The sequence below is a fragment of the Myotis nattereri genome, assembly GCF_964212035.1.
Source record: "Myotis nattereri genome assembly, chromosome: 21".
Lineage (NCBI taxonomy): Eukaryota > Metazoa > Chordata > Mammalia > Chiroptera > Vespertilionidae > Myotis > Myotis nattereri.
In genome coordinates, this window is record NC_138097.1 from 1,557,500 (window position 1) to 1,582,534 (window position 25,035).

General features: G+C 60.9%; 1 protein-coding gene across 1 annotated transcript in view; it reads left to right on the plus strand.

Annotated features, from left to right (window-relative positions):
• Positions 1-25,035, plus strand: part of IL16 (interleukin 16) — a gene marked incomplete at its 5' end in the record, with an annotated part of 67,548 nt that overhangs the window by 2,373 nt on the left and 40,140 nt on the right. The window contains 2 exons of the mRNA XM_081114942.1: positions 17,392-17,735; positions 24,164-24,272. Of these exons, the coding sequence (XP_080971068.1) occupies positions 17,392-17,735; positions 24,164-24,272 (453 nt within the window). The remainder of the gene's footprint in view (positions 1-17,391; positions 17,736-24,163; positions 24,273-25,035) is intronic.

Consider the following 25,035-nt stretch of genomic DNA (forward strand, 5'->3'; position numbering starts at 1 on the left):
CGGATAAAGGCGCACGGGCCCTGCTTTGCTCTGCGCGCCCTGCTGTGGGAAGGCTGGGTGGGCAGGGACGCACGGACACCCACCGGCCAGACCTCACACAGCAGCGCTAAGGACATGCCCCTGTGGCTCGGACACGCCCTCCCTGGCTGGGACACACCCCCCGTGGATGAGACACGCCCTTTCGTGCCTGGGACATGCCCCCGTGGCTGGGACACGCCCCTGTGGCTGGGACACGCCCCCGTGGCTGGGACACGCCCTCCCTGGCTGGGACACACCCCAGTGGATGAGACACGCCCCCAGTGGCTGGGACATGCCCCCGTGGCTGGGACCCTGTCCTGTGCGCAAGTGCAGGTGCCGGCCCGTGGCCTGCTGGGTGGTGTGTCCCCGGCGCTGGGTCCTCCACGGGGGCCTCATCCTGCTGCTGGGACACGGAGCCACACGCCTGCAGATCTGGGTGCCCCAGGCTGTGAGCAGGGAGGGTGCAGGGGGGGCGGGGGCAGGTTTGAGGGGGAGTCTGCTGCAGTTCTGCCCTTCCCCCCAAACCCCCCTCCCCCCAACATTTCTTCGGGGAGAAACTAAAGCCACCGGAGACCCTGCGGTGCGACTTCGGCAGTTAAAGCTCCGTGACCCAGCGCCTGGGGACGAACAGACGGAGCCAAGGCGAGTTTCCTGGCCTCCGGGCCAACAGCCCAGTTTCTATTTATCTTCAACCAGCAAAGGATGAAGTCACTTTGTCAAACACTTGGACCTCGCGTCCAGCCCATTCGGCCAGGGCGTGCCGTGCCCCAGCGCTGGGCTCCAGGGAGAACATGGGGCAGTTTTACACGCACACAGATGGCCGAGAGGGCCAGGGGCCGGCGCGCTCACTGGGGAGCCGACCCAGCTGGTGGTCAGGGCGGGCTTCCTGGAGGAGGAGGTGCTGCCTGAGGAGTTGGGTGGGAGCCAGGGCTGGGAGCTCGGGAGTGCACTCCCATCCAGTCTGGGTTGCTGGCAGCATCTATGTCTATAAAAGCCTAAAATGCAAAATGCAAAGTGTCCCCTCGGGAGTTCGACCGACCGGGAGTTTGCTCACTCGCTCGCTATGATGTGCGCTGACCACCAGGGGGCGGCGCCGAACGAAGGGAGGCCCCGGCCAGCAGCCGGCAGTCACCAGGGACCCTACCCGTGCCCGAGTTTCCTGCACTGGGCCGCTAGTTTTTAAAAAGTAATCATGGAGCCTGGCTGGTGTGGCTCAGTGGTTGAGTGTCGACCTATGAACCAGGAGGTCACGGTTCGATTCCCGGTCAAGGGCACGTGGCTGGGTTGCGGGCTCCGTCCCCAGTGTGGGGTGTGCAGGAGGCAGCCGATCCATGATTCTCTCTCATCATTGATGTTTCTATCTTTCCCTCTCCCTTCCTCTCTGAAATCAATAAAAATATATTTAAAGTCTTATATAATAAAAGCCTAATAAAAGCAAAGTGTCCGATCCTCCAGTCGGCCATTCAACCAATCAAAGCACAATAGGCTAATGATATGCTAAGGCCGTTCAACCGCTTGCTATGATGTGCACTGACCACCAGGGGGCAGACGCTCTGACCGGTAGGTTAGCTTGCTGCTGGGATCTGGCCGATCGGAGCTGAACAAGACAGGCTGGACATGCCCTGGAGCCCTCCCAGGGTCCATCCCCGGCTAGCCAACTTCCTCCCCCACCCCCCACCCCTCAGCCCCAATCATGCACTGGTGGGGTCCCTCGGCCTGGCCTGCACCCTCTCGCAATCTGGGCTGAGGACCGCCCCTCCCTCCCGCCGTCCCCCTGGCCCCCTGAGTGCATAAATTCATGCACTGGGCCTCCAGTAAAGAATAAAAAAATAAAAATAATCATGGTAACCCCTTAGCTCAGGGGGTCAGAGCTCTGGCCGGTGACTCGACCCCCACAGTTGGTCTCCTGGGAACCTGCCTGTCCCCCCTCCCACACCCACGCTCTGGCTCTGAGCCCTGTGCTGAGCGGTAGCCCAGCCGTGGTCCCCGCACACCCACTGCTCCCATGCTGGCACCCTGCCGGGCAGGGTCAGAGGTCACCCCCCAGTCCCTGCTCAGGCGCCAGAACCGCCGCTCGCTGGGGCCTCAGACCCCGGCAGGTGCCTGCGACTTCTCACACACGGGGCGGTGGAAGGACCGGCTGTCGGTGGGCAGAGCCAGATGGATTCCGCCTGCCTCCCAGGTGGCCACCCGTCTCGCCGTCCCTCTGTCCGTCACGCCTCCTCCTTGTTTCCAAATGACCTTCAGGCGACACTGCAGTTCACGCCTAAACCCTTCAGCACGCGTGTGAATAACTCGGGCTCCGTATTCGTTCGCTGTTCTTTTATTTTTATTTGTTTATTTTTAAAAAAATATATCTTTATTGATTCCGAAGAGGAAGGGAGAGGAAGAGAGATGGAAACATCCATGATGAGAGAGAATCAGGGACCAGCTGCCTCCTGCACGCCCCACCCTGGGGATCGAGCCCGCAACCCAGGCCTGTGCCCTTGACCAGGAATCGCACCCGGGAGCCTTCGGTCCTCAGGCCCACGCTCTATCCACTGAGCCACACCAGCCTGGGCTCATGTTCTGTTCCTTTAGGTACAATATACATGCAGGGACGTGTCTGTGTCACTCGCACACCCTCCGGTTAATTCTGAAAAACGGGCACAAACTGTGCCAGACACACTTTTCCATCCTGTGGCTGCTCACCGTCCCCCCAGACACCCTCCCAGGGCCCCTCTGAGCGGCCTTCAGTTTTTACTAATAAAGTAGGAGGTGTCCCTCCATTTAAAGGTACAGTGCCTTCTCTCTTCTGCCTCGGCCGACTGGGTTCCCCGCAAAGGCCCTGGGGTCGCTGGGGCTGAAGGGCAGCCTGGGCAGAGGTGCAGGGTGTGGGCCTGGGTCGAGGGTCAGGGCGGGGCTCTGGGCTCTGACAGGGGGTGCAGGGCAGGCCAGGACCCAGGGGAGGGAGCTGTGCCCTGGCCTGGGGCCTGGGCCGTGGGGGTGGGGGAGCTAGGCCAGGGCTGTGTGTCTGTGCCCCTGTCCCAGGGCCTGGTGTGTGGCCGCCTGGACCCCGAGGCAGGGGATGGCCCCCTAGGGCTGCCCTTGAACTTCCTCCCGCCTCCAGGCTGGTCCAGGGGTTGGAGGCTGCAGGCGGGCGTGCCTGTCACTGGTTAGAGTCACACAGAAGCAGCCGAGATGGTGCAGGCCGTGCGGGGGCGGGTGGAGGGGGGCTCCTGGGGCCTGTGCCCGTCCTTCCGGCCTCCCCTCTGCGGGCAGCGGGGGTTCGGGGCGGCAGAGCTGGTGTTGGTGGGACCATGGCCAGGTGTCCGGCAGGGAGGGCTTTTTTTTTTTTTTTTAAATCTATTTTATTGATTTTTTACAGAGAGGAAGGGAGAGGGACAGAGAGTCAGAAACATCGATGAGAGAGAAACATCCATCAGCTGCCTCCTGCACACTCCCCACTGGGGATGTGCCCGCAACCAAGGTACATGCCCTTGACAGGAATCGAACCCGGGACCCTTCAGTCCACAGGCCGACGCTCTATCCACTGAGCCACACCGGTCAGGGCAGAGGGCTTCTTATTTAGGTCTCAGCGCATTGCACAGCGAGAGCGCTGATGGGCGGGAGGGAGCCTGGCCAGGCCCGGGCACATCCCAGGCCTCCTGTGCCCGAGCCTGCGTGCACCCACGCCCCTTCCCTCCATCGCTCCATGTCTGTCAGTGTGTCTGCGGGCGACCACCGAGACCCCGCTCTCCCTCTCCCTCCTCTTCTTTCCCTCTCTCAGCCCCTCCTCTCACTGCCCTTTAGCGCCCACTGATGCCAGGGGCTGTGTGGGGCCCCGGAGGTAGTCCCTGGCACCCAGGGCCTTGCAGCTCCTGGGAGAGACCAGGTGAGAGAGGGCAGCCTGGAGTGCCTGCCGAGGGCAGGGGCAGCTCCCCATTCAGCCAGGGCGGGGAGGGTGGCATCAGGGCAGGCTGCCTGGAGGAGGTGACCCGGAGCCAATCCTTGAAAACCTAGGCCAGCTGGCCAGCAAGCTGGACGTCAGAGCAGAAAGGGCAGGGCAGGCGCCTGCTGGGGTGTGGAGGTGGGAGGAGGCGAGGGCAGGGCTGGGGCAGCCTCAGGGGCATGGGGGGGCGGGGTTGGTGGGGGCAGGGGGGGGGCGGGGGCGGGGAGGGAGAGGCCTTGCATTCTTATGCACTGAATCAGGCCTGTCATGACAATAACAAATTAAGAAAAGAAAGCTGGGGTTTCTTCATCTTGAAACATCTTGCTTTCTGATGGGAGGCAGCGAGCCACGTTCCTCAGATAATTGTGTGGGCAGTTGGACTGCAAGCCGGGCACAGACAGATGGGCGGACGGAGAGCTGCCTGTGCAGCTCAGCACGGCCGGTCTGAGCACTCAGGAGGGGCCGGCCCCGGTCTGGGCGTCTCTGGCATCCAGCAGAAAAGACATGATTCACCCTGGCCGGTGTGGCTCAGTGGATGGAGCGTCAGCCTGCAGACTGAAGGGTCCCGGGTTCGGTTCCCGGTCAGGGCACAGGCCCGGGTTGCGGGCTCCATCCCCCAGTGGGGGGAGTGCAGGAGGCAGCTGGTCCATGATTTCCTCTCATCATGGATGTTTCTCTCTCTCCCTTCCTCTCTGAAATCAATAAAAAATACTAAGAAAGGAAGAAAGAAAAAAGAAAGAAAGAAATAGCCCTGGCTGGTGTGGCTCAGTGGATGGAGCGTCCGCCTGTGGACTGAAGGGTCTTGGGTTCGATTGCGGTCGAGGGCACGTGCCCGGGTTGCGGACTCCATCCCCAGTGGGGGGCAGCCGGTCCACGATTCTCTCTCTCTCTCCTCATGGATGTTTCTCTCTCTCTCTCTCTCTCTCTCCTTTCCTCTCTGACATCAGTAAAAATATATATTAAAAAAAAAAAGAAAGAGCCCTAACCGGTGTGGCTCAGTGGGTAGAGCGTCGGCCTGCAGACTCAGGGGTCCCAGGTTCGATTCCGGTCAAGGGCATGTCCCTGGGTTGCGGGCTCGATCCCCAGTGGGGGGCGTGCAGGAGGCAGCTGATCCGTGATTCTCTCTCATCATGGATTAGAGGCCTGGTGCATGAATTCGTGCACAGGTGGGGTGGAGGGGGGCGGACAGTGGGAAGCCCTTGCCGGCCCGGTGATATTCACGCTGGCTGTTGGGAGTCCCCTGGCGGCCGCTTTTATATTGTTTCTTCCTTGCAGAGCATCTAGGGAGGGGAGGGACCACGGTGCCCAAGGCTGACTTCCAGGAGGCGGCAGCGCTGGTCGGCTGGTGCCTGGCCCAGTCCTTGGAGACTGGACGACCGAGGGAGTGAGTGGCTGCCGCTGGGCTGTTGGGCCACCGGGACGGGTGGGTCAGCTGAGTGGCGCTCCCCCTGTGGGAGCACACTGACCACCAGGGGGACAACTCCTGCATTGAGCGTCCACCCCCTGGCGGTCAGTGAGTGTCATAGTGACCGGTCGTCTGGTCATTACGGTCGTTCAGTTGGTCAGTCGCTTAGGCTTTTACATATATAGATGTTTCTCTCTCTCTCCCTCTCCCTTCCTCTCTGAAATCAACAAAAATATATTTTTTAAAAAAACCAGAGCCTAAACCAGTGACGGTGAACCTTCTGAGCTCGGCGTGTCAGCATTTTGAAAAACCCTAACTTAACTCTGGTGCCGTGCCACATAGAGAAATTTTTTTATATTTGCAACCATAGTAAGACAAAGACTTATATTTTTGATATTTACTTTATATATTTAAATGCCATTGAACGAAGAAAAATCAACCAAAAAAATGAGTTCGTGTGTCACCTCTGACACGCGTGTCATAGGTTCGCCATCGCTGGTCTAACCACATGCGCCAGATGAAGGCCACGCAAAGCGCTTCGTAAACTCTCAGATGCCCACACATGGGTAGCGTCGTTTATTTACACATTCAGTTGGGTTGATTCAGTCAGCGAGCGTTTGTTGGGCTTGTGGGCCAGGCACGCTTCTCGGGCTGGGGCCAGGCTGCAGCAGCTGCGGAGGTCCTGTTGGGGTGCCCATGGTCCGGGGGGACCCACAGATGGGGCACACGCCCTTCAGAGGGCGACCAGCTGCGTGAAGGAAGGACGCGTAAGAGGGGGTAGCTCACCGGGTGGGTAGCAGCGGCCACATGGGAGGAGCTGCGGGTGGATATGTTAATTGGCTGCCATTTTATTCGTATTTTTAAAATCAATCAATTTATTTATTGTTTAAGGTCTTACAAATAGTAGTGCATATGTCTCCTTTTTTCCCCCATTGACCTCCCCCAGGCCTCCCCCCGCCCGCCATCCCCCCCCATACGCCTTCTCCCCCCTCCCCTCCCCAGGGTCTTGCGTCTATTGGTTGTGCTTATATGCAAGCAAACAAGCCCTTGGGTTGATCTCTTACCCCAGCCCCACCCCTATTCATATTTATGTTATTTTTTTCTTCTTTTCAAAGAGGGCTCTTTAGCATGTCTTGTAATCCTGGTTTGTAGTGATGGACGCCTTTAGTGTTTTTCTTATTTTAAAAAAATATATATTTCTTTATTGATGTCAGAGAGGAAGAAAGAGGGAGAGAGAGAAACACCCATGATGAGAGAGAATCATCGATCGGCTGCCTCCTGCACGCCCCCGACTGGGGATCGAGCCCGCAGCCCCGGCCTGTGCCCTTGACCGGGAATCGAACCCGGGACCCTTCAGTCTGCAGGCTAACGCTCTGCCCATTGAGCCACACCAGCCAGGGCCAGTAGCCACTCCTCACGTCCCTGATGTGGAGCTGTGTGCGGGCAGGTGCCTGTCTCCAGCGGGACCGCGTGGGGGGGGGAATGGAGACGGGTCTGTGCCAAGGAGAAGTCTCTGTGGGGGTCTCAGCTGGACTTCAGAGTGAGCCCGCCTTCTGAGCATCAGCCTGCAGACCCAAGGGTCCCGGGTTCGAGTCTGGTCAAGGGCACGGACCTGGGTTGCAGGCTCCTCCCCGGCCCGGACCCTGGTTGGGGCGTGGGCAGGAGGCCACCCATCGATGTGTCTCTCTCACATCGATGTGTCTCTCTGTCTCTCCCTCTCCCTTCCACTCTCTCTAGAAATCAATGGGAAAATATCCTCGGGTGAAGATTAAAAAAAAATTAGCCCTGATCACAGGGGAGGCAGGAGCCGACTCAGGCACAGCCCTCGAGGGGGCTCAGGCCTGTGTGGGAGGCCGGGGGGCGGGGTCCCTCCGCATACTCGGGGCCGGGAGGGCGAGGTGGCCTGGGATGCCCGCGAGAGCCCTTGGGGCCGAACCTGGGCCTGAGCCCCAGCTGCTCTGTGCTCAGGGGGGTAAGTGAGCTGGGGGGGGAGGGGAGCAGAGCAGGGGCAGGCGCCAGGCCCGTGCCCTGCACCTGGCCGCCGCTCTCTGCAGGGAGCAGCTGTCCCCGCACCCGCCGCCCACAGAGGCAGCTCTGTGTCCATGGGCCTCCCCGTGACCGCGGCCCGGGCCCCGGGGGGCCAGGTCTCAGCCTCGCAGGGACATTCCGGGGCTCCCACGGGGACACCCACTCCCTCCTGACAGCCCAGGAGGAGAGAGGGCCGCACAGACGTGGCCGTGGGCACACCATGGCGCACACAGGCTGTGCCCGGGAGCGGCGAGTGGGACCGGCGTCAGGGGCCGCTGGGTGAATGTCACCCTTATCTTCAACGAGCACCCCCCCCCCCCAGGGGCCGGGCAGGGGACAGCGCCCGCCCGCCATGCGCTGGGACAGGGGTGCCCGCGGCCTCGCGCTGTGTGTGAGTGCGTCCGGGGTCAGGACACGGGCGGGCCGGCCTCAGCTCCTGGCTGGGGAGGAGGGCGGGGGGTGGGGGGAGGCGGGCACACGGAGAATGTGCATTTGTAGCTGGTGATGCTGACCCAGCCGCCTGGGGACCAGAGCAGCCACAGAGCTGCCCCGGCTCCCGGGGCCCAGGCTGTGAGTGTAGGGACAGCCGGGCACAGGCGGGCACAGATGGGCACAGGCGGGCAGCGGGAGGCCCTGCAGGCGGCCAGGCAGTGGCATCGGTGCCTCTTTTTATTTATTTATTTTTTATAAATCATTTCCCAAGGCTATTTTCCCATTGATTTTCAGAGAGAGTGGAAGGGAGAGGGAGAGACAGAGAGAGACATCGATGTGAGAGAGACACATCCATTGGCTGCCTCCTGCACGCGCCCCCAACCAGGGCCTGCAACCCGGGCATGTGTCCTTGGCCGGAATCGAGCCTGGGACCCTTTGGTCTGCAGGCCGACGCTCTATCCACTGAGCCACACCGGTCAGGGTAGTACCGGGGGCTCTTGATCGGGCGTCTGAGTGGCTCACACGCTCGCTGGGTGAGCTGCTGGCCAGGGCTGGGCTGGGCTGGGCCTGGTCCCGGCCTGGGATACAGGTGCTCCAGGAATTCTGTGGTTTGTTTGTTTGTTTGTTGTGAATCCTCACCGAGCATATATTTCCGTTGGTTTTTTAGGGAGAGAGAGAGACAGAGAGAAACATCCATGTGAGAGAGACCCACCCATGGGTTGCCTCCTGCACGCGCCCCCGACCAGGGCCCGGGCCGGGGAGGAGCCTGCCACCGAGGTCGGTGCCCTTGACCAGAATCGAACCCGGGACCCTTCGGTCCGCAGGCGGACGCTCTACCCACTGAGCCACACCGGCCAGGGCCCGATGAATTCGTGTGCAGTGACTGTCTGGCCTGTGAAACGGGTCCGGTGGACCTTACGCGGTTGACGATAGGACGGTGTGGCTGACGTCAATGTTAAAGCTCCTACTGTGTGCCGGGCACGTAGTAGGCACCGTGCCATGTCCCTTCCCTTCCTGCCCACCCCCACCCCCACCCCCAGCTGCTGCCGGGCTGTCCGGGGAGGGGGAGCCTGGTGGGGTGCTGGCCCGGCCCCGCTGTCCTCTGCCAGCCCAGCAGATGGTGAGCTCTGCTCCGAGCGCCCCACGCCTGCAGCCCCTCCTCTGAGCCGGCCTTTCCCGCGGAGACGTCAGATGGCTGCGCCCGGAGCCCCAGCCACGCGTGCCAGGCCGCACCCCTGCCCACAGGCCCGCGGCACCTGTCCGGAGTCGGGGGGAGCGGGAGGGTGAAGGTGGGGGCAGAGGCAGCTCTCACTCCCGCATCCCGGCCCTCGGCGCCTGACACCGGCTTCCGTGGGGAAAGCGTGTCTGTGTTTCCGTCTCCGCCGGCTCTGCCCCAGCCCCGGGCCCCCGTCCGTCCTGGACGGATGGTGCCTGGCCCGGCCGGGAGCCGGAGAGAAGCCGGAGGCGGCCGCCCTGGGGGCCTGAGTGGGGAGGCAGGTGGGCCCAGGTGAGTGAGGCCCCGGGCAGCGGCCCTGACCGGGCGGCTGTTGGGGAGGGAGGGTCTGGGTGCTGGGCCTTCATGTCAGACTTGGATGCTGGGCTGGGGGTGGGGGCCCAGGGAGGTGGGGACGACTCACTTTTGGGGGTTGAGGTGGGAGCAGGGGTGGCTGGTCCTCGCTCTGCAGCCCTGGGAGCCCTGAGTTTGGGGGTTTCTTTCTTTCTTTTTTTAAAAAAAATACATTTTTATTGGTTTCTGAGAGGAAGGGAGAGGGAGAGAGAGAGAGAAACATCCATGATGAGAGAGAATCATGGATCGGCTGCCTCCTGCACGCCCCCCACTGGGGATCGAGCCCGCAACCCGGGCGTGTGCCCTTGACCGGGAATCGAACCCGGGACCCTTCAGTCTGCAGGCCGACACTCTATCCACTGAGCCACACCGGCCGGGAGGGTTTTGGGGTTTCCGATGCATCAGCCTCGGCCTCGTCCCTGGGACTAGGGGTGTGGGAGGAGGTGGATGAAGGAAGGGAGAGGGTGGAGAAAGTCAGGCACCCCGGAGGCCTCCCCGCTGCCTTTGGGCTCCTCCTCCTGCCCCCACCCCTGAGTGCACCCCCCCCGCAACTCAGACACAAAGATCTGCTCCCTGCCTGCCTGCCATCCTGTAGCTTCAGGCGAGGGCCTGGGCGAAATCTTTGTCCCTCTGGGGTCTCTGGCCTTTGGGGTGGTGATGCGTGCTTTTCTGCGGAGGCCTGGTCACCAGCAGATTCCTGTCCCGTGCGGACAGGGAACCCCCCTCCCCCTGCTCCTGGCACAGGCCGGGCCCTCAGAGGCTCAGGGCAGATCACCAGTGTGTGTGTGTGTGTGTGTGTGTGTGTAGATGTGTGTGTATGTGTGTGTGTGTGAGTGTGTGTATATGTGTGTGTATGTGTGTGTGTGTGAGTGTGTGTGTATGTGTGTGTGTGAGTGTGTGTATATGTGTGTGTATGTGTGTGTGTGTGAGTGTGTGTGTACAGAGAGAAACAGGAATAATCTAGAAAGAGATGATATATAATTTCTTACCCAAAGCCGTCATCTTTTTATTTTTTTAATATATTTTATTGATTTTTTACAGAGAGGAAGGGAGAGGGATAGAGGGTTAGAAACATCCATGATGAGAGAGAAACATCGATCAGCTGCCTCCTGCACACCCCCCACTGGGGATATGCCCACCACCAAGGTACATGCCCTTGGCCGGAATCGAACCCGGGACCCTACAGTCCACAGGCGGACGCTCTACCCACTGAGCCAAACCGGTTACGTCATCTCACATACACACACACACCCAGCAACATTTATCTCCAAGTTTTACCTGCTTCTCATGGCTGCACAACGTCCGTATATTTTTAAAAAATATATACTTTTATTGATTTCAGAGAGGAAGGGAGAGGGAGAGATAGAAACATCCATGATGAGAGAGAACCATGGATCAGCCGCCTCCTGCACGCCCCCCACTGGGGATCGAGCCCGCAACCCGGGCCTGTGCCCTGACCGGGAATCGAACCTGGGACCCTTCAGTCCGCAGGCCGACGCTCTACCCACTGAGCAACACTGGCCAGGCCGGGCCCGTGTATCTTTCCTGTCGCCCCAGGTAGCATGCAGGTGAGCGTGGGCAGCTCCCTGGGTGGGCTTTCCAATAACCTTCCCCCTCGGGGGCCGGCAGAGGTGTCATCCCGTGTGTCTGGTCTGCTTTCCACACCGTATCTGGCCGGAAGCACCTTGGCGGTCTAAACGCAGGCCCCTCGGTCCCGCGGCGAACGTGGATGGCAGAGCGGGTGGGAGTCATCCCCGAGCCAGGCCTGGTGGGTTTCCCACGGGGGAGCCGGGGTCTTTCCCCAGGCAGGGTTTCGGGGCCACAGGGCACCCCAGGCGGCACTAGGTCGGGGCAGTGGGGGGTGGGGGCCGGGTTTGAAGGAAGCACCACCTAATAATGGACCCTAACAGGGACGGAGATTTGGCATCGGGGGTGGAGACCACGCAAGGCCCAGGGGCTCAGGAGGCCGAGGTGTCGCCCGCGGGAGGGAGAGTTCCGGAAGGACCAGTGAGGTCGGGGCCCGGGTGGCGGGCGCCCGCTGGGGCAGAGCTGGCCCTGAGCTCGGGGACAGCCTGATGGAGAGTCTCAGCCATGCCCCTTACAGGGCTTTGAAATAATGCAAATGCTGCAGGGGATGCTGACAGAGGTGGCATAGGGCGCCCCTCTCACAGTCTTGAGCGCTGGGCTGGGCGGTGGGGAGTTACCTGCATGAACCAGGGAGATCGGTGAGGTGGCGGGCTGTGACGTGTACGTGCGAAAGTCGTTGCCGACGAAAGCAATCGCCATGGGAAGTCTATTGACCAACTGGAGGCCCGGTGCACGAATTCGTGCACGAGTGGGGTCTGGCCAGCCCGCCCTGGTCGGGGGCCAATTGGGCTGGGCTGGCCAGGGGGAGGGGCTGTGGGTGGATGGCCGGCCGGCCCCACCCCCTGGTCGAACTCCCTGTCCAGGGAACAATTTGCATATTAGCCTTCTATGATATAGGACTAGAGGCCCGGTGCATAAAATTCGTGCACCCGGGTGGGGGGAGGGTGTCCTCAGCCTCGATTGCGAGAGGGCACAGGCCAGACCAAGGGACACCACCGGTGCACAATCGGAGCTGGGGAGGGACCACGGGAGGGCTCCAGGGCATGTCTGGCCCATCTCACTCAGCCCCGATCAGCTGGACCCCAGCAGCAAGCTAACCAACCGGTCTGCCCCCTGGTGGTCACTGCATGTCATAGCGAGTGATTGAGCGGCCTTAGCATATCATTAGCATATTACGCTTTGATTGGTTGAACAGACGACAGGACACTTAGCATATTAGGCTTTTATTATATAGGACTAGAGGCCCAGTGCACAAAAATTTGTGCACTTGTGGGGGGGCGGTCCCTCCCTCAGCCTGGCCTGTGCCCTCTTGCAGTCTGGGACCCCTCTGGGGATGTCCACCTGCTGGCTTAGGCCTGATCCCTGGGGGACTAGGCCTAAGCTGGCAGTCAGACATCCCTCTGGCAGCCCGGGAGCCCTCGGGGGATGTCCACTTACCAGCGGGGAACAGGCCTAGCTGCAGTCGAACATCCTTAGCGCTGCTGAGGAGGCAGGAGAGGCTCCCACCACCACCGCTGTGCTGGCAGCCATCAGCCTGGCTTGTGGCTGAGCAGAGCTCCCCCTGTGGGAGCACACTGACCACCAGGGGGCAGCTCCTGCATTGAGCATCTGCCCCCTGGTGGTCAGTGTGTGTCATAGTGACCAGTCATTCCCAGTCATTCTGCTGTTAGGGTCAATTTGCATATTACCCTTTTATTATATAGGATGTTTCCATTCAAAATGGAAACAGGTGCTGAGAAACATGTGATGTGAGATACCGTACTCAGAGCCTGTATGAAGAAGAGGTGAAATTTGCCACAGGCGGCTCGACTCAGTGGCTAGAGCGTTCCCCTGCGGACTGAAGGGTTGCGGGTTCGATTCCCGGTCAGGCCACAGGCCTGGATTGCGGGCTTGATCCCCAGTGTGGGGCGCACAGGAGGCAGCCGATCCATGATTCTCTCTCATCATGGATATTTCTATCTCTCTATCTCTCCCTCTCCCTTCCTCTCTGACATCAATAAAAATATATTTAAAAAATGTTTTTCTATCTCTCCCTCTCCCTTCCTCTCTCTGAATTCAATAAAAATATATATAGAAAAAAAGGAGATGTAAAATTTGCTGGAAGGGATCTTGCATCCCCTCCCTTCACCTCCTGTCTCCGAGTCGCTCCTCAGTTCAAGCCAGAGTTTCCCGCTGGGCTGGCGTGGCCGCACTTTCAACGTTGCCTTTGATGTGGGGCCGTCGGGGATTCAGGAACTAAAACACGGGCCGTCCACGAGTTCCCTCTCTCCACCCGCTGTGTGCCCGCCCAGAGCTCGCGAGCTAGTGCATTTTTTAAAAATCTATCTTTATTGATGTCAGAGAGGAAGGGAGAGGGAGAGAGAGAAACATCCGTAATGAGAGAGAATCCTGGATCGGCTGCCTCCTGCACGCCCCCCACTGGGGATGTGCCCTGACCTGGAATCGAACCCTGACCTCCTGGTTCATAGGTTGAGGCTCAACCACTGGGCCACACCGGCCAGGCCGAATGAGTGCGTTGCATCCAGATGTTAACCTGGGGGGGCGGAGGCGGCGGGGGTTAGTGTCGCCGGCCTAGTGACAGACTGCGTTGTTCCCAGGAGCTGGCTGAGTGAACACGTGACGGTTGTGGGTGAGGGAGGAGGGAGGATGGGAGGGGGGTGGCGGACTGGAACTTGTCACTCTCCCCGCTGGGTGGGCTCTCCATTCTCCATGTCCGTGCCCGTTTTGGGGTGCCTCCTGTGCAGATGGCAATCACAGCAGAAAGCGCCCCGAGGCCTGAGACGATGAGTCTGTCCTGACCCCCTTGCAGGGTCTCCCGGGTGAGTGGGACCCGCCAGCCCTGGCGTCCGGGGGACGTGTGACAGCGAGCCCGGCCGTGGTTGGGGGAAGGGTCCCCGAGAGGGGCAGGGTGGCTTCCTGGGAAGGCGGATCCCTGAGACCCGCTGCTGGGAGTTGGCAGCGCTCACCTCTGGGCTGAGCCATATGGGAAACCTCCGCTGGGCATCCCCGGAAGCTTCCGGAAGGGACCCACAAGGCAGAGAAGATGTGGCAGGAGCTGGGCCACGGCTCCAGGAGCTGAGGATGCACATGGGCTCTGGCCTGTGGCCGGCGGCCGGAGGGGGTGGCACCGATCACCCTCTCCTACCCCCTTCCCTCCCCCGACCCCCCACATGGGTCCACTGTCCGGGGCTGTGTGACCTGGAGGAAGTGTCTGAACCTCTCTGTGCCCTGGTGGTATTTTCTGGTGAAACGAGGATCTCAATGGAGCCTGTGAGGACTGATTGGTGAGGCAGTTAGAACGGAGCATGGCTCCCTGAGCTCTGAGTAAGGGATGGTTGTTTCTGGAATTGCTGCTCCGCCCACAGGCACTGGGGAGGGTCCAGGGAACGGGGGTGCACTGGCCTGGGCGGGGCGAGCGCTCCCTGCAGGAGGTCTGTGTGCACGGTGGATGTGGGGGGATCATATATCCAGTGGCAAGTTGGGGGAGTTGCTCCCTGGTACCTTGTATGCGTCTGTGAAGGAGGTGATGTTATCTGTTTGCTAGAGGCCCGGTGCACGAATTCGTGCACCAGTGGGGTCCCTCGGCCTGGCCTGCGGGATCAGGCTGAAACCTTCTCTCCGACATCCCCCAGGGGGTCCTGGATTGCGAGAGGGCGCAGGCCAGGCCGAGGGACCCCACCCGTGCACGATCGGGGCCGGGAAGGGGGCAGGAGGGCTCCAGGGCATGTCTGGCTCCTCTCGCTCAGTCCCGATCAGCCGGACCCCAGCAGCAAGCTCACCTACCAGTCAGAGCGTCTGCCCCCTGGTGGTCAGTGCGCGTCATAGCGAGTGGCTGAGCGGCCTTAGCATATCGTTAGCATATTATGCTTTGATTGGTTGAATGGCCGACCAGTCGACCGGACACTTAGCATGCTAGGTTTTTATTATATAGGATGAGGAGGAGACAGGTAAGTCTCTTTTTTAAGAAGTGAAATTTTTGCCCTGGCTGGTTTGGCTCAGTGGATAGAGCGTCGGCCTGCGGACTGAAGGGTCCCAGGTTCGATTCCAGTCAAGGGCATGTACCTTGGTTGTGGGCACATCCCCAGTGGGGAGTGTGCAGGAGGCAGCTGATCGATGTTTCTCTCTCATCGATGTTTCTAGCTCTCTATCCCTCTCCCTTCCTCTCTGTAAAAAATCAATAAAATATATTAAAAAATAAAAGAAAGAGAAGTTTTGTCCTACCGGTTTGGCTCAGTGGATAGAGCGTCGGCCTGTGGACTGAAGGGTCCTGGGTTCGATTCCGGTCAAGGGCACATGCCTGGGTTGTAGGTTTGATCACCAGTGGGGGGCGTGCAGGAGGTAGCTGACCAAAGATTCTCTCTCATCATGGATATTTCTCTCTCTCTTTCTCCCCCTCCCTTCCTCTCTGACATCAATAAAAATATATTTTTTTTAAAAAGAAAGGGAGTGAAGTTTTGCGATAGCTGTTGCTGAGAATGCTGGCTTAGTCATCACAGGCCATTGCTGGCCAGAGCTGGAGGCCGGGGGGCGGCCCTGCGTGTGCAACGGTGCCGGTCTGCTCCGGTGTGGGCGTGGCAGGAGCACTGCTGCATGTAGTAGGCTCGCAGACAGGCACTCATTCATTCCGGTTCCCTGCCGCTGGCCAGTGCAGCTGGTTGGTGAACAAAAGGCTGATACAGAAAATAATAAATTTATGCAACTTGGGTATTGAAACACGGTCATCTTTTAAGAAGCTTTGGGCCCTGGCCGGTGTGGCTCAGTGGATAGAGCGTCGGCCTGCGGACCGAAGGGTCCCGGGTTCGATTCCGGTCAAGGGCACGGACCTCGGGGGCAGGCTCCTCCCTGGCCCGGGCCCCTGGTCGGGGCACGTGCAGGGGGCGACCCATCGGTGTGTCTCTCTCTCACATCGATGTTTCTGTCTGTCTCTCCCTCTCTCTTCCACTCTCCCTACAAATCAATGGAAAAATACCCTCAGGGGAGGATTAAAAAAGAAAAAGGGAGCTTTGGTTTGGAGGACGCTCTGAGAGGGGCTGTCGCTCGAGCAGTTGGCACGTCTGCATTTCCCATCGCTGCTGGCCGCGCACAGGCAGCGGACACAGCCAGGGCGCCCGCGGTGTGACGCTCTGGCCGCGGGGCAGCTCTGTGGCTTGGGTCCCAGTCAGAGCTCCACTGGGGGCGGCCACAGGCCCCTTCGCCACCCGCCTGTGGAAACGGGGTCATGGGCGGGGCCTGCTGGCCATGCTGAGCCTGCCCCTGAGCGAGCCGCCCCCACTGTGCGGACCAGCCTGGGGCCCTGGGGCCGGGAGAGGGGGAGCCAGTGGGGATGGGGAGGTGCTGAGGGCCCTGGCCGGGGAGACGCAGGCCGAGGGCGGGCACACAGGTTGCCCACGGGCCCGCCCAGCTCCCCTTGCCAACATCATCAACCGGAGGCTCAGCGTCCGGCCAGGCTGCCACCTTCCTTGGCGTGGGCTCCTGGCCTGGGCACCAAGGGCCAGATGTGGGGCCTTCCCATGGGCTCCTGAGTCCTGGGGTGTCTCTGAGGGGCTGCAGGTTCACCAGGGCAGAGCAGGGGCCAGGCAGGTGCGACTCAGTCTCCCCTTTGCCCTCCAACCTGTGCCATCGACTGGATTTTCTGTGAGCTTTTTAAATTTATTTCTTACTAGAGGCCCGGTGCACGAAATTCGTGCACGGTTAGGGTCCCTAGGCCTGGCCTGCGATCAGGGCCCATCGGGGCCTTCCTTCATTCCACACTGCCCCCTGGTGGTCAGCGCACATCAGAGCGAGCGATCCGTCTCCCGGTCGAACTCCCGAGGGGACAATTTGCACATTAGGCTTTTATAGAGAGAGATTTTATTGATGTCAGAGAGGAAGGGAGAGGGAGAGAGAGAAACATCCATGAGGCGAGAGAATCATGGATCGGCTGCCTCCTGCACGCCCTGCACTGGAGATGGAGCCCGCAACCTGGACATGTGCCCTTGGACGGGAATCGAACCTGGGACCCTTCGGTCTGCAGGCTGATGCTATATCCACTGAGCCAGGCCTCCTGTGAGCTTTTGTCTGAAGAGTGGATTTAAGTTTAAATGGGCCACGAGCCCAGGCCTGCCTGACCCATCAGCCCCTCCTGTGATGAACGCTGGCTCCCCCCACAGGCTCCTGCAGCTCTGGGCATGCACTTCCCTTCTCTATGTGCCTCAGTTTCCCCATCTGGGAAGCTCTGGCCTCCCTGAGCCTGGGAGTGGACAGGGCGGTAACCACTGAGGTCCCTGAGCTCCATCTGGCGATAGGAGGGACGGGCCAGGGGACAGAAGGACGGTCTCCATCTGTCCTGCTCTGTTTGTCCCGGCCCCGCAGCTCAGCTCAGGGGCAGGGCAGGGCCCTGTCATCAGGGGTCCCATTGTCCTTCCTGCCTCCTCTCTCCTCCAGGGACCTGTGAGGGGGTGGCCAGGCCCAGCCCCATCGCCCCCCGTGCGCCCCGGGCCCCGGAGGGGAAGAAGGGCGGCCTCCCCTCCCCGCTGCGCATGGAGCCGCTCGGCCACGCCGCCCGGAGCCGGAGACCCGCCAAGCTCCGGTCCCTCTCGCGGTCCCTGCTCCTCTGCCACGCCAAGGCCGGGGACGAGGGCGCCAGCCCCGACGAGAGGGGCCCGGAGGCGGGCAGAGAGGGGCTCTTCCACTCGCCCGTGCAGCTGGCAGACACGTCGGAGGACGTGGCCCTCCCAGGGACCAGGAGCGACCGGGGCAAGGCCTGCAGGAGGCTGTTCTTCATGAAGGTAGGTCGGGCCGCGGGCGGGGTTGCTGGGGCCGGGGGGGGGGGCTGCCTGGGGCTTGGGGGGGCTGCCTGGGGCCGGGGGGGCTGCCTGGGGCCTGGGGGGCTGCCTGGGGTCTGGGGGGCTTCCTGGGATCTGTGGCGGGGGGGAGCTGCCTGGAGCCTGGATGGGCTAAACTGGGGCCTGGAGGGTTTGCCTGGGGCCTGGAGGGGCTGCCTGGGACCTGGGGGGCTGCCTGGGATCTGGGGGGCTGTCTGGGGCTGGGGGGGACATCTGACCTAGAAGCATTGGCTGTGTTGCGTGGAGGTGCCCGTGGGCCTTCCTCAGGGGCCTTCCAGATCCCGCAGATGGTGTCACATGGGATCGCCTTAAAAGCTAGATTCCCGCCCCAGCTGGTGTGGCTCAGTGGATAGAGCGCCGGCCTGCGGACCAAAAGGTCCCGGGTTTGATTACAGTCAAGGGCACATGCCTGGGTTGCGGGCTCCGTCCCCAGCAGGGGGCGTGCAGGAGGCAGCCGATCGATAATTCTCTCTCATCAATGATGTTTCTATCTGGCTCTCCCTCTCCCACCCTCTCTGAAGTCAATAAAAATATTTTTATAATAAAGCCAGACTCCCTGCCTAACAAAGGAAAAAGTGACTCATCAGAACTTTGGAAGGAGGAAAGGCACAGAGGTCTCTCTCTCTCTCTCTCTCTCTCTCTCTCTCTCTCTCTCTCTCTCTTTCTCTCTCAATATATTTGTTTACTAGAGGCCCAGTGCATGAAATTCGTGCACCGGTAGAGTCCCTAGGCCTGGCCAGGGGATCAGGGCCAATAGGGGCCTCCCTTCCCTGGCTGCCGGCTGCTGTCTGGGACCTTCCCTCGCTCCGCGCCGCCCCCTGGTGGTCAGTGCACGTCATAGCGAGCAATCGCACTCCCGGTCGAACTCCCGCGGGGACTCTTTGCATATTAGCCTCATATATGTATAGATGATGCACGACATACACAAAAGGAAGGCTAGAAATGCTGTGACCAAGAGCTGCAAAGACAGCATTTGGCGAAACCCAGCGTCATCTGGGATTTGGCATCGGGGTGGTGCTGGCCCCGGGCACTGCGTTTGGGAGCCTCGCCCCCTCCCGTGCCGTCTCAGGCACATGGACCTTGCAGAGGAGCCCAGAGGACGGGCATCGAAGTGATTTTCCCGTGAAATCGCTTGGCCCCGGAGCCCCTCCGCTCCCTCGATGTTTGAAAATCCTGGTCAACTGTGATCCACTCCCACGGCCTCCCCCGGACAGGGTCAGGGTCCCGCTGGCTGAGGACGCCCTGCCTCTCCCCCGGGAGGGACAGCGACAGGGACAGGACAGGGCACAGATCCACATCGACACCCAGATGTCTGAACACCTGAGAGTCATAAATGAAGGGAAACATGTTTAAAAAAGGGATGTTTTCTGCCCAGCCAGCCTGACAAATACGCCTTCGCAAGGACTGGGGTAGTGGTGGCGTTTCTCAGGGTTCCGCCCGGGGACGGGGCCGCCCAGGGGCACCCGTACTGACCACAGGGGCCTCCCGGGCCAGCACGTGGTCGCCGGCAGTTCTCTGACCGTCCCCCAGGCCCCAGCCAGCACCCCCCCACCCCCATGGCCCCTGCAGCCCAGGGCTGCTGGGCACACTCTGATGTGATGGCTCCTGATGGGATAGTGCAGTGGTCGGCAAACTGCGGCTCGCGAGCCACATGCGGCTCTTCGGCCCCTTGAGTGTGGCTCTTCCACAAAATACCACGTGCAGGGATGCACGTACAGTGCGATCGAAACTTCGTGGCCCGTGTGCAGAAGTCGGTTTTCGGCCGGGGCGAGTGTATTTTGGAGAAGTGGCCTTAGAAGAAGTGGGGGTGTCGGTCGGTCGGTCGGTCGGTCGGGCGACGGGAGATGCAGGCGGGGGAGGCGCGCGCGATTCATGCACCGGTTGAGTGAGCCAGTCGGTCAGCGGCCTCCTTGTGCAGTGGTTAGCGCTAGTCGCGTCCTGTATTTTCCCACCCGCTGCATATCCCACAGGTATTTCCGTCATCGGTGTAAGAATTGTGGTTCTTTTGTGTTGGCGGCGTTGTTACTGTACAGTGGACCATGTTTTTAGGCGCCCTGTTTGACATGGCTGCAAAGAAGCAGCAGATACCTACAGGGTTTCCGTTTGAAGAATTTGGCTCTCCAGAGGAGTGTCCGTCGCTGTGCTGTGGACGTGTGACTCTGTGGACGAATGCGTTTGCCGGCCACGGGGACAGGCCCGGGAGGGCGACCCAGGCTTCTGGGATGAGGCTGTGCCCTCCCCCCCGGCCCCCCCGTTTGTTCTCAGGCTCCCACCCGCTCGATGGCAGGTCCCCAGATTGCCTGGCGCCATGCCATGCCCGCCGCCTGGCGCCCGTGGGGCCGGATGGCACACAGAGCCGCTCTGTAGACGCTGTGGCGGGGCGGCTGCCATGGAGTCCAGCAGGGCCGCCTGTGGGCAGGGAGCTGCGGACACAGCCCCGGGTTGGAGTGGGCTCAGGGGTCTCCGCCGGGCAGGGCTGGGGCTGCCCCGCTGGCCCAGCCCGACGTGTGGGGGGTGGGGGTGCCCCCCCGGGCCGCCTGCTGGAAGGACTGAGAGGCTTTGATCCGCGTGGGCACGGCCTCCTCCTCCCTCACAAATCCAACGTGTGGGTCGGACGCCGTCACCGCGCCTGTGGGTGACTCAGCCGGGGTGAGGTCAGCCCGCCGACGGCTGCGGGGGGAGGCCGGTGGTCAGGCCTGGCGAGCACACGGGCTGCTCTGTCTGCCCCGTGAGCGGCTGGCGGGGGTGGGGTGGGGGGGGTGCGGCTCCCTTTGGCCACTTGCCTCTTCCTGCCACAGAGTGGGGGGGCAGAGCAGCCCCTGGTGGTGGTGGGGGGTGTGGGCTGCAGGTCTCCCACAGAGCCAGCTGTGTGTGTGTGTGTGTGTCTATGTGCGTGTGTGTGTGTCTGTGTGTGTGCGTCTATGTGTGTATGTGTGTGTGTCTGTGTGTGTGCGTCTGTGTGTGTGTGTGTGTGTGAGTATGTGTGTGTGTGTGTGTGAGTATGTGTGTGTGTGTGTGTGTGTGAGTGTGTGCGTGGGGGGAGGGAGCACAGGCAGGGCGGTTCCGATGCAGGAGGCGGGAGCAGGGGCCACAGGTGTGATTGGTAGAACCAGAAAGAGAGCATCGGGACCAGCTGTGCTCGGAGGAAATGCCCGTCCCGCGCAGGTAACCGCGACTGTGCTGCTCTGAGTAGAGGAGGCGCCGTCTGGCCTGATGGGACCTGGGAGCTCACCTGGAAGTGCAGCCCATCCTCCCACCCGGGACCTGCCTGTTACCATGGAAACATGACAACCTGGTTGCAGAAACCAGGGCCCCAGCCCTTTGAGGACCCCCGGCCTTTGCACACCCACAGGCCTTTGCACACCCACAGCCCTTTGCACACCCCCAGGCCTTTGCAGACCCCCAGCCCTTTGCACACCCCCAGGCCTTTGCACACCCACAGGCCTTTGCACACCCACAGCCCTTTGCACACCCCCAGGCCTTTGCACACCCACAGGCCTTTGCACACCCACAGGCCTTTGCACACCCACAGCCCTTTGCATACCCCCAGCCCTTTGCACACCCACAGGCCTTTGCATACCCCCAGCCTTTGCACACCCACAGGCCTTTGCATACCCCCAGCCTTTGCACACCCACAGCCCTTTGCATACCCCCAGCCTTTGCACACCCACAGCCCTTTGCATACCCCCAGCCCTTTGCACACCCACAGCCCTTTGCATACCCCCAGCCCTTTGCACACCCACAGCCCTTTGCATACCCCCAGCCTTTGCACACCCACAGCCCTTTGCATACCCCCAGCCCTTTGCACACCCACAGCCCTTTGCATACCCCCAGCCTTTGCACACCCACAGGCCTTTGCATACCCCCAGCCTTTGCAGACCCACAGGCCTTTGCAGACCCCCAGGCCTTTGCAGACCCACAGGCCTTTGCAGACCCCCAGCCTTTGCACACCCACAGGCCTTTGCACACCCACAGGCCTTTGCAGACCCACAGGCCTTTGCAGACCCCCAGCCTTTGCACACCCACAGCCCTTTGCAGACCCCCAGCCCGCATTTCCTGTGCACCGCCCACCTGGCCCACCCTTTGCCTCCTCCCCATGCCATCTCTGTCCTTCTCCCCAGTGTAAGCAGCCGCCTGTGGTGGGGGCAGGGCAGATGTTTGTGGGTGACCTGCTGCTCCCCACGCTGCCGGCGGAATTGGCATCAGCGCTCACAGACGATGCCAGCCTGTCTCGGCCGCATCGGCTCAGGGAGGGACAGGCGGCCGGACCCCTTGTCCAGTTACATGATGACTGCGCACCGCACTGGCCGACCATCCCCGAAACCCGCTGCCAGAGCCCCTGGAGCTGGTGCCCGGAAGCCAGTCCTGTGGCCCAGGGTCCAGGCAGGGCCCCGTGGGTGGACCGACCCGGGGAACGAGGGAGGCTGGTGCCGGAGCCGGTGCAGCTGGCTCTCCCGTCCGCTCTGTTTCCTGGCTCGGCCAGAGGCATCGCTGGGCCTGGCCGCTCGCCTGCTGGGTGGGAAGGGCTGCCCGGCTGGCCTGGCCCCGCGGAGTGGCCACCTGCTGCTCAGATCGGGGGGGGGGGGGGGGGGGGGGGCAGGGCTGCTAGGCCCCTCCCATCACTGGGCGGAGGGGGGCGGGGGCAGGGCTGCTAGGCCCCTCCCATCACTGGGCGGAGGGGGGCGGGGGCAGGGCTGCTAGGCCCCTCCCATCACTGGGCGGAGGGCGGGAGGGGGGAGGATGGCGGTGCAATCAGCGGACCCGGCTGCGCCCTCCTCGGGGGGCGGGGCTGGCGCCCCCTTTCCTGGTGTCCGAGGAGGAAAGCATCGCCCCAGTTTTTATTCCCTTTTTCTAAAATGCATTTTTACTGATGTCAGAGAGGAAGGGAGAGGGGGAGAGAGAGAGAGAGAGAGAGAGAGAGAGAGAGAGAGAGAGAGAGAGAAACATCATGATGAGAGAGAATCGTGGATCGGCGGCCTCCTGCACGCCCCACGCTGGGGATCAAGCCCGCCACCCGGGCCTGTGCCCTTTGCCGGGAGTCGAACCCGGGACCCTTCAGTCCACAGGCTGACGCTCTATCCGCTGAGCCACACCGGCCAGGGCTGTTTTACTCTTTTCATTGATGAGTAGAAGCTGCTCATTTTAACGTGAAATTTGCCCATCGTGCCCTTTAGAGTCTGTGGGTTTTGTGTCTGGTTAAACATGTTAATCCAGCCCTGGCCGGTGTGGCTCAGTGGATAGAGCGTTGGCCTGCAGACTGACGGGTCCTGGGTTCGATTCCAGTCAAGGGCATGTACCTTGGTTGCGGGCACATCCCCAGGATGGGGCGTGCAGGAGGCAGCTGATCGATGTTTCTCTCTCACCATGGATGTTTCTAACTCTCTATCCCTCTCCCTTCCTCTCTGTAAAAAAATCAATAAAATAGAGATTGAGTGTGATAACAGACATGAAGATGAGAGCTAGGCAGTTGCCTGTCAAGATCAAGAGGGAGTCCATGCAACGCCTGAGAATCTGATTAATGCACGGAACAAGTCTGGATTAAGTGACCTTGCAGAAAGTCTAACGAATGACAATGAGACAAATAAGCTAGCTTTTTTTTTTGTTTAACACCAGAGTCCCAGCTCTAGCAATATTGCCATCTATTTTACATTATTTTAACCAATCCCCCATATTTTCTTTTTACAGCGCCATTCACGGCTGTACAAATACATTCTAGATAAAATAAAACAAAAATCAATAAAATATATTAAAGACAAACAAACATTTACACTTCAAAAAGGAGATTCTGTATAAATACTAAGTAGCTTAACATAATAAACTAGTTTTGAAACAAATAAAAAGAATGCAAGGATGGTTCGATCCGAAGACATCTACTTCTACAACGTTCCCGCGACGAGTGTTTCTAAGCGCCTACTACGCGCCAGAGCGAGGAACGTAGTTGGCTGCCTTCTCTAACACCTCCCCGCTACCCCCGCTCGCCTTTGATGTCACGCGTAACACTGACCAGTCTCTGATGATCTCTCACTTTCCTTTATTTTCTTGCCCACATTTCACTAAACTGGCATTTCCCCACGATCAGCGTCCTGGTTCAGGCTGCATCCCCCACGGAGACCCTGACCTGTGATCGCTGCCACAGTCCTTGCCCACTTCCTGCGTCAGAGCCACATCCACGCAGCCCCTCTGCTCAGGGGTCCGTGTCCGTGAACCCGTGTCCGTGGAAGGCAGAGCCTCTCCCTCCCTCCCTTGCGGAGCCTGGGATGAGTGGAGGCGACAGAGGACACTTCCAGGCTCGGGGTCCGCCCCTCAGGGTCCTGGGCACAGCTGGCGGTCGGCGCTGACCCTGTGGGTGAAAGACGGGGCTTGTCTTGCAGGAAGCTCCCACCGCCTCCTCCCAGGAAAAGCCCGGGAAACTCGAGGCCCAGAGTGGCAGCTCCCTGCTCCCCAAAGCCTGTCACCAAAGGACTCGCAGCAACTCCACCAGTAAGTGTCCCGGGGGCCCCCCGGGTCCGTGACGGGCGCGTGGGGAGGGTGGGTCTCCGTGGGCCCGCTGGGCCAGGCTGTGTCCGCTGGGCTGGGAGCATTTTCCCGCGTGTGCCCCGGCCAGTGGGAGGGCCTCTGGTCTGGGGTCTGGTCAGCCCCTCTGTGGGCTCCACACGGTGAGGAGATGCGACTGAGGATGGAAGACGGGGCCCAGTCATGTGACATCCTCCTTGGTCTTAGCAAGGCCCTCTGTCCGGGGCCTCTGTCACCTCGTCTGTGATGGGATAGGAGGGAGGAGGGGTGGGGGAGAGGGGGAGGCGGGGAGGGGAGGGGATGGAAGGGGAGAGGGATGGGAGGGGAGGCAGTTAGGGGCAAGCAGGCGAGCAGGCAGAGTGGTTAGAGTCTGTCAGGCAGGCAGGCAGGTGAGCTGTTAGGAGCCAGCGGTCCGATTGCGAGAGGGAAGCCTCTTCCACATCGGGCCTAAACCGGCAGTCGGACGTCCCCCGAGGGGTTCCAGGTTGGAGAGGGTGCAGGCCGGGCTGAAGGACACCGTTTCTGGGCATGAATTTCGTGCACCAGGCCACTAGTGAATAAGTAACAATGCCAGACGAGCTCTGTGCTGGGGGTCCTCCCCTGTGACCCTACCCTGCCCCTCCCTTTCGTGGGTCACAGTGAGTGTGGGTCACGGTGTGGATCACAGTGAGTGTGGGTCACAGTGTGTGTGGGTGACAGTGAGTGTGGGTGACAGTGTGTGTGGGTGACA